Genomic DNA, 12913 nt, shown 5'->3' with positions numbered 1-12913 from the left:
CTGAATTGTTCATCATTCCTGTAGTTAGTGATTAAATTACTCTTTTTTTTCTCCTTGTATTCTGAATTATGTGTATAACTGTTTTTCCTTACTTGTTTGAGTTTTCCTCTATAATTGACATCCATCAAATACTTGTTTCTCATTGCCTGCTTCGTTTTTTCCTTGTATTCAGCACTTTTTCTGTATTTATAGTGTTTCATTAATTTCATTTTATTCTGTTCGTTTTCTTCATTACTATTGTGAGATATAGCCTGTTTTTTGCCACAAGTATCTTTTTGTGAAACCATTTCCTCATGCCTTTTTTTCCAATACACTTTTCGTCTTTGAGTCATGTTAAGTTTTTTAGATTGCTGCTTTACATCTGTTGGTTGTAATTGTAGGCAATTTTGAGCTGACAATGTCAGTTGCTGAAAAGAACCATTTGATGTCATTTGAAGTATGTCAGGACCAAGTTCACTTAATTGTATACTTTTATCTTGGGCTATATTTTCAGTAGTGGTAGTTACAACATGCATTTCATCTTGTTTAGTTGGTTCATATCCATCAGCAACTGTCCTTGTAAATGATACTGGAAGCAGATCAAATTGTTCCTGATCACTCAACTGTAAACACCCTTGAAACAACAGCAACAGTCTCTCTATAAGGTCTTCTAAATGGGCAAATGACAACATTACGGCAGTACCTGTGCTTTCGTCAGCAAGCATGCCATCTGGCGTTCTGCAGTGCGAATCAAAATATCCGAACCTCCCTGAGCAATCTCTGAACACAGCGATGCAATGGGCTCCACAGAGTAGTAGGGCATATTTGATATCAAGTCTCAGACGTTGCAGAGTATTTTCAAGGTTTTCAGACCCCGTTAGTGCAGGTGTATCTCTTAGTAATCCAAACCTCAGGGGATGTTTGACAATGTCATAGCAATGTGTGTTTGTCTCAATTGTGTTTGGAAGCTCGTCAAAATGTAAAAAACTATGAAGAAACTGTCCATTGCGCTCTAGTGATTGTTTCACGCTAGTGTACACAGCATCACCTTTTTGCAATATGCAATCTAAATCCAAACTTTGCAACTCATTATGTTCACTATGCATTGCGAGAAACACTAATGCATTGCAAGTACACTGGCTGCCTCTAGAATAAATGTTGTACCTTGGATCACTTTGACAGTGGGACGCCACAACAGACAGCACGTATGGGTTCAGGTCATCTGTACCTGTCGCAGAACTGGCAATACTGCTGATGTCTAATGGAGCTTTTACCTTCCAACGTTGCTTCTGGGCTTCACTTCTCTTTCCTTTTTTTGGCATGTTAACAGTGTTTTAAACTAAATTTGTTTATATACAAGTAATGTATATTTTATTTATTTAAGCAAATAATTAAACCAAGAACAAATTTTAGTATCTCAAAAGTATCTTTTTACTTGTATAAAATGCCTATAATAATCAACTACACAGTAAGCTTATGAGATATACAAGGCAACTTAGGTTGAGCAGAAGTAAAGCTTAAACACAGATCAATTTTGAAATATATGAACTTACAGCCACAGGTAATGTCTATTATGCAATCAATTACTCAAGGAACTTAAATATATGACACACAAGTATGTGAAAAGATTACTTATGTAACTGTAAACACGAATGCTATAAATCTAATACTAGCACAGATTTAATAACTGAGACTAATGTAATATTTAACACAGATGTAATAACACAGATTAATGTAAAACAGATGTTATTACTCAGACTAATGTAATACTTAACACAGAATTAATAACTCAAGACTAATGTTATACTAAAAACAGGTGTAACAACTAAGACTAATGTAACACAGATGTTATAACTCAGACTAATGTAATATTAGCACAGATTAAATAACTCAAGACTAATGAAAAACTTAACACAGGTGTAATAACTCAAACCTATGTAATACTAACACAGATTTAATTACTCAAGTCTAATGTAATACTTAAAACAGGTGCAACAACTAAGACTAATGTAACACAGATGTTATAACTCAGACTAATGTAAAATAGCACAGATTAAATAACTCACTACTAATGTTATACTTAACACAGGTGTATTAACTCAAACTTATGTAATACTTCACACAGATTTAATAATTCAGACTTATTTAATAAGTAACAGGAATGTAATGTTTATAATAAATAAAATGTCACCCAAATGTACTTTAACGTCTACTGTACAGAATTTTTTTTTTATCAAAATGTAATTAACAAGACTAACAGAAAGACTATTTAATTGTATATAGCTTATAAAATCTATTTAAATAAAATATACCTGTATGATAAACACTACCACAAAAATTTAACTAATGTAACGTTAAACAGTAGGCTTTAAAAGCTGAGCTTGAATCAGTGGTCCTTTTTGAAGACAACAGGCAGCAAGGTGTATTGGAAGAGATGTCTTGGAGCTCCTTTTCTCTTGTAGTAGTTGTAGTTCACTGGTGTCAATGTTCACTTGGGTTTGGCAGTAAGGCTCACAGGAAGAAGATTTTCAGGTTCACAAGAAGAAGATTTTCAGGTTCACAGGAAGGGGGTTTTCAGAATCACAAGAAGCGTTTTTCAGAATCACAAGAAGCGTTTTTCAGAATCACAAGAAGCGTTTTTCAGAATCACAAGAAGCGTTTTTCAGAATCACAAGAAGCGTTTTTGTACGTTTTCAGCGTTGTTGTACGTTTTCAGCGTTGTTGTACGTCTGGCCATTTTTTTTAAGATGCATAGGCAAGCAGCAAGATGCATTTGTCAGGTTTGCATTGGTAGATTGCATTGGGGTGCGTTGGGGGTGCAGGCAAGCAAGCAGCAAGCAGAGCAGCAGCATTTTGGGGGGGGCATGGCCAGTTATTTTATTAGTTGATGAAGTGAAAGTACAGAATGGAACAGCGGTGAAGATTTAAGCAAAGTAAAGGTTTGAAATGTAATTTAAAGGTATTGAAAGGACAAGACAAGAACATACAACAAACAACAAACAGAGAAAAAAAACAAGTTAGTTACACTGTAAAGATAAACCAACATACATAATATTACATAACATTACAACATACACAGTAAATGTAAACGAGAACATTAATTATTGTAAATGGAGCAGGACATTACATGCATTACTATATTTATTTGTTTTTCTATTTCTATTTTTACTAAATGTGTTATGAATAATAAGAATCACTACTTTTATATTATAATGTAAAAAAAATTATAATGTAAAATATAAACTTTTTCGTGACAGCTCTAGCTACAGTATCTCACAAAATTGAGTACACCCTCACATTTCTGCAACTGTTTTAGTTTATCTTCTCAAGGGACAAAACTAGGGGTTGGACAAAAAAAAAATTATTCGATGCATCGCGATGTGGACGTGGCAGATTCTGAATCGATTCACAAATGTCAAGAATCAATTCTTAAATGTTCGCTTACAAAATAATAATGTGACATTAATAGAACCAAAAAGTGGGACTCAACGGGGTAGCGGTGCTGCACACGGACAGCTTGAAAGAGTGCGCACTGCACGAGCACCTACAGTGGAGCTTACACAAGCAGTAGAGAAAGAAATAGACAAATACATCTAGGACAGCCCCGTTTCTAAACTGCAAAAAACAAGATACACTTTGTGACGGTCTTCCTCTGCCTTTTCTCTGTTCAGTGAGTTGCAGGGAGAAACAGCACATTAATTTACTGACTCATCTGACTGTGCTAATAGCGTTTCCTTAAACTATCCACTGAGTGTTTAGATATAAGAACATGAATACATTTCTGTAAGAATATCCACATAGCTTGTTATCTAGATGCTGGGTTAAATACATTAATACTGCCAAAATCTGTGTATAAGGATGATTATTATAAGCTTAACGTTAGTCAGTTTGTGGGAGTTGATTCCAGTTAACATATTTTTTACATTTTTTACTGGCTTCAATGTCTTACAACAAAAACAGAACATATATGTATATAAGAATGAGATTATTGATCACTTAGTTGTATTAAAGTACAGTATATGACAATTCAGAGACTAGGAGCAAAAGCACAACACTAGTCTAGCTTTGAGATGACATCACAAATTTGCTAATCAGTACATCAAGAATCGATTCTGAATCGAACCGGGACCTAAGAATCGATTCTGAATCAATTCATGGGGGTCCAAACTATTCTCACCACTAGACAATACTACAAAAATTAAATTTGGATACATTTTAAAATCAATGTGCTACTTATATAGCAGAATATATTTACTATACTCTGAAAATAACTAAACCTACAGCCATTATTGTCAAAATAGCTGACAACAAAAGTGAGTACACCCTATTTCAGTGGTTCTCAACTCCAGTCCTCGGGCCCCCCCTCCCAGAATGTTTTAGATGTCTCCTTATATGAAACACTTGAATTCACTCATCAGGCTCCTACCAGAATGTTTGAAACGTTTCCTTAATTAACACACTAACAAGCTGATGGACTGAATCAGGTGTTTTATATATGGAGACATCTAAAATATTCTGGGAGGGGGGGCCCCGAGGACTGGAGTTGAGAACCACTGCCATATTTGATAATAGATGTTGTAGTCCTAATGTCTTACGTCAGTTGCAGAAGCTGGCTTAAAAAACAACCCATAAGTGCTGCCAACATTGCATTACAAGTTGCAGAAGGTCAGATTGTCAGTGCTCAGACCAAATGCCACACACTGCAACAATTCGGTTTGCATGGCCCAACACAACACATGCTAGACACCATCTGAGCCAAACAAATTTATGTTTAAGTTTGTTTAAGACAACAGGACATGGTTCCTGTAATTCATGCTCTTGGTTAGGTTATCTTCAGCAAAATGTTTGTGGGGTTTCTTGCAAGCCAGTTTCAGAAAAGGCTTCCTTCTGGAATGACAGCCATGCAAACTGACTTACTGTAGTGTGAGACATATAGTTTGAGCACTGATATTCTGACCTTCCACTTCCTTCTGTAACCTTCTGTAAAGCAGTGTTAGCAGCACGTATGTGTTGTTTCTTAAACTGCTCTAATACAAGATAACCAAATTTGTATGGTCATGTCTAGCAAATAAAAACATGAACATAATGAATTGTTGACAGCTATATTGACAATAATGGCTGTATGTTCAGAGGACAGTAAATATATACTACTACACAAGTTGCATATTGACTACTCAAAAATATATCAAACTTTCTTTAGTACTGTTCCTTGAGAAGACATACTAAAATGGCTGCTGAAATGTGAGGGGTCTACTCACTTTTGTAAGATACTGTAAATCTGTAATATCTGACAGTGTTACTTACAATAATGAATAAGACGTCCAATAGATGTTCTAAAAGAAAAACAAAAAGACAAATTTGGGTTTAAGGTTCAGACAAGGTATGATTAAAGTTATACAAAAAATTGTGTCAACCTATTGTAGTTCTGCTATCACTTAAGTCATACAAAGCATTTCTAAGATAGTCATTTGCATTTCAATAAACTAAACAATCCTTTGTCAAAATGTCCCTGTTATTGAAATATTATTGTAAAGCAGTCATTTATTTACTAAATTAATTTAACAGGTGTTACAAAAATTACTTCACTAAAACATCCGTAAAAACAGCAACAAATATTTGCATTTCCTCACTAACAATTTAACTTTTCTTATGCATTAAAACTAGAGGTGTGATGAGATCTCATGCCACAAAATCTTATGATATTAAAACATCACAAGATTTCTTGTTGAGTTGACAAGTAATCTCACAAAATCAGCATAATGTTGAGTTTGTGGAAACACCTTTATACAATCTTGCATGATATTATTCAGCCTTTTACTGCATGTACTTTTATGTTTGTTCTTTGAATTTGGGAACAACTTGATGGCGGTACCACTTTTGTTGTAAAGAAGTGTCCAAATATTAAAGATTAAGTGAATTTACGTATAGTTTGGACTAAAGTAACCCTGTGATCTTGTACAAAAAATTTAAGTAAAACAACAATCACCAGCCATTTGTTCCTTCTGCAAGCATTTATCATAATGCATAATGTTGGTTTATATTACATCACAGGGCGTTTAGATTAAGTCAGGACTAGGCCTTAGTTTTATTAGAACATTTAAGTAGTTTCTACAAAAATACATTAAAATACTTGTGTATTTAGAAACAAAACGATGTCAGTGCAAACAGTTTTCTGTTAAGACACCTCAAACAAGCATTGTACTCTTGGACTCGAGCACTGTCCAGAAAACAGCACCTTTATATTTTAACATTGTCCAATAAAATCATGCGTTTACTTTGTTTTAATACTGTATTTGAACCAATTATTTATGAAAGCATATTGGTAGCAATTTTCAATTTATAATGTAATATGCCATATGGCAATGGATTATGTGAAATGGTAATGCATTATGTAATAATGTTAAGCATTTCTGTATTTAAATATACATTTTCCATGCTATATTTGCAATGTTTGGTGCAAAATTAAACTTAAATAGTTTACAATAGTTTGCAGTTTAATACAGACCTGTATTAAATGCATTTTTTATGTTTTTTTAGTTGCAAAATTTATTTGGAAAAAAATTGATGTTTGGTTAAACATCTAATCATTTCAGGTAATACATGTTCAAGCTAAAACTGTAGCAAAACGATAATTTAAATGTAAGTTTCCTAAATATATTTACAGGTAGGACATGGGATTTTCATTTACATAGCGCACAATGGATGTAGCAAAATTTAACTGACAATGAATTCCGAGTTGACCACGACCCCATCCTGTAAACACATTTAATCAGTTCAGGTAATACATTTCCATTTTAATTTTGCAACTTAAAAAGCATAAAAACAGGACTGTAGAAAACCACAAAGTAAATTAAATTATTGAATATTTATTTTGCACCCAACATTGCACATATAGCATGGAAAATGTAAATGTAAATACAGAAATGCATTGCTATTTTACATATTGCATTATTATGTTGCATATAACATTCTTAATTGAAATTTGCTACCAATATGCTTCAATAATTATTATATCAGATTTCTTTAATTAAATCAGATTCAATAAAACCAGGGCTCGACATTAACACTTAACTTAAGGTAACTTGAAAATGCCACCACAAACAGATTTTTGCACATCACGTTTTTCAGTAACTCTCTCTCACATGACATGTTTTTTACACCCCTGTAGCATCCAAGTCACTCTGCTGCAACTCTGACCTCTCATTAAAGGGACACAAGGCAGCATTTTTATATTAATAAATCATCTTCGTAAGTCGGTATATGGATAAATGACTCATTACAGGACGAATGAAGACTCTCTCGCCCGCCTGTAGGAAGAATACACCACTTGCAAGTTCGCTGTATCCGACCCGACGTCCATCAGTCTCACAAAGTCTCAGATATCGCAAGAAGCAGGATTACTTTACGGCAAACAACACAGAGGCAAGCGAGCGAAACACGGCTAGCGATTGTTGCAAATGGCAGAGCCGGGGAAGCAGCAGCGAAAACCCTCGACGGAAGATTCCAAGAAAAGAAAAAGAGCTTCAGACCTAATATATATATTAGGGTGACCATACGTGCCATTCTTCCCGGACGCGTCTTGGCCAGGATTTCGGGTGCATTTTCCGGAAGTCATATTTGTCAACCACATTCGTCATAGAGGATTATTATTATTACAGAAAGGCAACAGTTACATTTTAAAATAAGAATAAAACTACGATTGCAAATCTTATGTTTTTAACTGAGTGGCGTATGCGGTCAACAAATACGACTTCCGTAAGATGCACCAAAATCCTGGCCAGGACGCGTCCGGGAAGAATGCCTTATTTATTTATAATTATATTTACTTCCAGACACTAGGGGGCACTAGGGGGAGCTGGTAGAGAAATAATACTCAGACTTGCCTGGTGTCCCTTTAAAGCCTGGTTATACTTGACAGACTTTGTTATTTTCAGGAGCGGACCAATGCTTGTTTAATGTCAAGCCCTGATTAAAACATTTTAAAATTTTGTTATTTTAGTTATTCCATCATTAAGCATTTTATATAAAGTTATCTTGCTGTCATTACTCAAAACCTGTGTCTCGTCTCATAGGATAAGTGGAGTGTCATACCTTCTACATAAAATAAACTTTAGGCTATATAGGGCAACTTCAAACATGCTAAAATGTCCACCACTGACAAATGATAAACATTTAAGTAAATACTACATATATACTACATTTTTTATGTTATTAAGGAATTACTTCATTCAATTACGTGATTCAAAATTACATAAAAGTGACTTACCTCAATGTGGATGGCTCTTAAAAGAGCCTTTGGGTTCGTTTGAGTATTTAAGCAATAGAAGTGGGTCTTCTTGTGCAGCAGCACAAACTGGATGTTGGCTGCTGTTTAGGGAACATAAAATATTAAGAAATAAATAATCACTAGATATCTACATGAAATATAACACATGTATACAGATAATTTATCAGTCAAAAATAATACTTACACAGCTGTAGCGTTGACCTGTCTGTAGAACAGCAAAAAAAAGACAATAGACATTACTTGCTTAAAATGCAATGCAAGTAAAAAATGACGTGTTACAAATGTGTCTACACAGCACAAATTATGTGAAAGCAAAGTATGGACAAGGAAATACGAGAAAACACAAATAAGCACATCTTTAGAATTGCTATAGCAGCATGTAATGGTATCCAGTATCAGGAGTACAAAGTAAAAACAAGTATATTTTGCTTATAAGACTCAAGACACGCTCAAGCAAAACTGTGGGTGTCTAACAAATAAACAGTTAATGTTTCTTGTAAATCGTGAAAGCTCGAAGCCTGCGTGGACGCTCGAGCCCACGAAACAACCGTGTAAACAAATGCTAACCTTAATGCCAACAAACGCTAAACTTAATAATGAATGTTAAAACAAGTACACATATACTCTAGCTCACGATATATCTCTACTACAAAAAAACGGCTCCCATTGTGCAAAGCTTCTAATATTTCGTGTGGAATTAACGTTAACCTACTTGAATGTAATATAACGCAAGTACGTGTACACATAGTTTATCGTTTAACTGTAGCAATACTATACTGATATCTAAATTATTAATCACATTGTGTCTAAAATAATCTTGTGAACTAAATTCACCGTCGTATTTACACATTTTACGAATTTATGTCGAAAATTACCTCAGACAACACCAGAGAAAAATTTTAAGGCACTTTACCTGGCTGGAGGCAGAACCGCTAAAGGCAAATCTCGCGAGATGATGGGTTTAGGGTTAGTTCGCGCCAATGATGTGACGTCATGTGCAAACAAGAAGCTTTTTACAGTCTATGGTTCGACTTCATGTAGCGCAAAAATAAATAAATAAATAAATAAAATAAAATAAAAACTTTATGTAGCCCATTATACTTGTTAAACACCATATTCATTGTTGTAAATTCAGCAATCGGAAACATCTTTTCTCTGTGGTACTTAAAGAATTAGATATTTATATAAACACTATTAAGGAGAGTACAAACAAAAAGCTGTCACTGTGTATTTGTTTAATACATTTAAGGTGTTGTGATTTAGCAAAGGCCTGTTTTTTACTTTTAATATTATTTTAATTTATTTATATATTTATTTTGTCTGTATTCATGTTTTGTTTATTTAATTTGTTAAATCTACATTCTATGCTGTGTGTACTCTTTGTTTTTTTTATACATACCCCTGGTACTTTTGTATTGTTCTCGTTGTTAAAGCAATAAAAAGACTTCATAAGCGCTGCTAAATCTGACAGGCGCATGACCTCAAAGTACCGCGAGAGCGAGACGAAAGAAGACTTCCTCCTATGATTTCTCGACTCGTTCTCGCGGTACTTTGACGTCATCTGCATGCCGGTTCTTGCGGCTCCACATGAAGTCCAACAAGCCTAGCTCTTTGCTACTAACCAATGAAACGAGCTATTGGCAGAACAACGCTTGTAGCCACGCCCCGTTCTTCAGCCGCAGTCAGGACTTTCTTCAGTCAGAAGAGCTGCAGGCTTATTAGACGGCACATCATTCCGCAAAGACGACTAAAGAAGTTTTATCGAGGTAATAATTCACAAACAATTGTATCTATGACTAAAATTTAATAAATAAAAATATATATATTTAATTTAATATACTGTTTAATTTGTAAAAGGTTGTAAAATGTTATTACAGTTTTGAAAATGTAACATACTACTGTCTGACAGAAAAATATTCATTTATCAATTATTTAATAATATTTTTTTTAGATATCAATTATTTAATATATAAGATGTCGAACATTTGACACTATTTACATTTTTTGTCAGAATATAGGCTGACTGAAGAGTTTCTGTCAGGAGTGTTTCTGAGGCAATTTTTACCTCACGTCAAGTTATGAACTATTTTTATACAAAGTGTAATTAATGTTAAGGGATGCACGAAATTTCGACCAAAATTCCATTTTATGTTTTTGGCCGAAAGAAAAAAATGCACATTTGGCGCCTTGGATTTTACCTCAGTGCTACAGATTTTACTCGCGCTTCACTCGGGTTTTCTATTTATACCAAGTGCCAATAGTCTCCAATGCCGCATTCAGTAGACTTACTTACTTACTTTAATCATTTAACTTTTTTCTTAACATCTGACCAAAATATATTATGTATTTTTTCTTATTGTCAGGATGTCAGCACAAAGCACGCCTTACCGCCGCCCTCCACCAATGACATGCAAATGTGTTGTCACATCTACATCATCCAGAGCTGCCTCCTATGAGATGGAGGGGGAAAGAATTAAAATCGCCACCATCAAAACCAAAACCATCAGTGTCCTCACTGACGGCCACAGTTCTTTTTTGGCACCGACTGATGGGGTCATCCCTCTTTTAGAAGAGGGGGAAACATATGTAATTAAAGGCCATTCGACATCCATTAAGTATGGAAGAAAGTGCCTTTTTATTGGGCCAAACACAAAAAAATATTTAGCCCCCCCACTCGACCTAACAGATGAGGCCGAGCAAAAGGCAAGAGACACCCTGACATTTCCATCAACTATGATGACTGGGGAAGAGGAGGATCTATTTACCCGAGGAGGGTACATAACTATCAAGGGTAAAATAGAAAAAGTAAGTTCATTTAAGTAACTTACTCAAAAATTTAACTTTATTTTTTCTTTAATTAAACACAAAATGAAATGTATTGCAGGGCTTGACATTGAGCATTGTCATGTGGTTATCTGGTGGCATGTCCACCAGGGGATGGGTGAATAAGGGATAACTAAAATGTGGTATACCAAATAAGGGTGACAGTTAAGACGTTTTTTGCAATTCTTTTTAAGAAATTTCTTCCCTCTGGGATTTTTTTCTGGGAAACCCTCGCTTAAAGGGATAGTTCACCAAAAATGAAAATTCTGTCATCATTTACTCACTCTCATGTTGTTACAAACCTGTATACATTTCTGTTCTGATGAACACAAAGGAAGATATTTTGAGAAATGTTTGTAACCAAACCGATTTAGGACCCCATTTAGTTACATAGTAGGAATAAAGAATACAAATAAATGGGGTCCACGAACAGTTTGGTTACAATAATTTCTCAAAATGTCTTCCTTTGTCTTCATAAAAACAATTACATTTATACAGGTTTGTAACAACATGAGGGTGAGTAAATTATGACAGATTTTTTTATTTTTGAGTGAACTATCCCTTTAAGGATTTGCATGCATTTTTTAACAATTTTTTAATAAAAAGTTATCACCATATTATTTATCAGTTGCAGGTGGCAAGAATGATCACAGTGAAAGACGAAAACGTCCCCATCTTGGACCTATCCCTCCGCTGTGGAGACAGGATAATTCAAATCTCAATGTGGAGGGATGAGGCCCTAACAGAGCTCCACTTGGGAGAAGAAGTGGAGCTCTCCCACCTTAGGGCTGCTATTCGACCTGATGGCCAGTGCAAACTTAATTCTTCCACCTATACCCGTGCCCAGGTAAACTTATAAAAATCACACTAGAAAGGATTCTGTTAGGGTATTGGGGGAGGAGAAGAAGCGAGGGAGGAGTAAAGAGCATGATCACATGCATCTGGGAGAGGGAGCAAAATTAATTAGTTCAATTGAGTTTAACTAATAAACATTTCACCATTTCATTTTATTAAGTAGCTTTAAGCTGCATCTATATTTTCTTGTAAATTATTAAGCATTTATAACCTCATTAACACATCACTTATGTCCCACAAAAAAATCTGTAAAATAGTTTTTTATGTGTTTTTAAAGCTTTGATTGTGTTTACAGTGTGCAATATAACATGTGTTCATGTTTTACTTGTAAAAAAAACACATTATTTTCCCACACAATTTACTAATTGAGAACCTTAATGTAAGCAAGAAAAGCAGACATTTATACAGAATAAGTTAACAGTTGTTTTGTGTTATCTTGCAGAAAATACAGTGTTGAAAAAAGTTTGACTTGTTTTTATATTCTTTAAATTCAGGTTGCTGACCTGAGGACCGAAGAGACCGTACGAATCATAGCAGTGAATCCTGGAGAAAACGAGATGGTCTTGCTTGCAGCAGACTTCACAGAATACATCCTGCCCACTGATGTTTATAGAGGAACTTGCAGAGAATTACTGCAAAGGCTTCCACTGCATACAACAATTGTACACACACACTCCAAAATCATTAGTATGCATGGTTTAGGTCAGAATGAAATGTAGGTTAAATAAAAAAAGATAAGCCTACTTGTTGCATGCAGTATTGCAGTAGGGCCTGTTAGTTGTTACCTATATTGTTGTTGCTGTTTAATTGTTTAGTAATTTGTTTATTATTTATTAATTATATGATACAGAAAGAGTGGTGATAAAATAGCATATAAAATAATTAAACTATTTCTTAATATGAATTGAAAAGTATGATTGTTTTGAAATAAATGCAACATTTAAATTGAAACATTTTATTGAATTTAAA

General features: G+C 34.4%; 1 protein-coding gene and 1 long non-coding RNA gene across 2 annotated transcripts; one reads left to right on the top strand and one right to left on the bottom strand.

The window, feature by feature from the left end:
- Positions 1–1387: 1387 nt before the first annotated feature.
- On the bottom strand, positions 1388–9600 carry LOC135717769 (uncharacterized). Its single transcript, XR_012335089.1, has 4 exons — positions 8451–9600; positions 8246–8346; positions 5284–5312; positions 1388–2708 (listed from the first exon to the last, which is right to left on the bottom strand). It is a non-coding gene; the product is annotated as an uncharacterized lncRNA (long non-coding RNA).
- Positions 9601–9851: 251 nt separating this feature from the next.
- LOC135741353 (uncharacterized) lies at positions 9852–12913 on the top strand. The gene is made up of 4 exons (XM_065260007.2): positions 9852–10032; positions 10630–11071; positions 11718–11936; positions 12439–12913. The coding sequence occupies exons 2-4, from the start codon at positions 10631–10633 to the stop codon at positions 12661–12663; spliced, it is 885 nt and encodes a 294-aa protein (XP_065116079.2). The 5' UTR covers positions 9852–10032; position 10630; the 3' UTR covers positions 12664–12913.

The sequence above is a fragment of the Paramisgurnus dabryanus genome, chromosome 2 (genome assembly GCF_030506205.2).
Source record: "Paramisgurnus dabryanus chromosome 2, PD_genome_1.1, whole genome shotgun sequence".
NCBI lineage: Eukaryota > Metazoa > Chordata > Actinopteri > Cypriniformes > Cobitidae > Paramisgurnus > Paramisgurnus dabryanus.
This window is presented reverse-complemented; position numbering and strand designations above follow the sequence as displayed.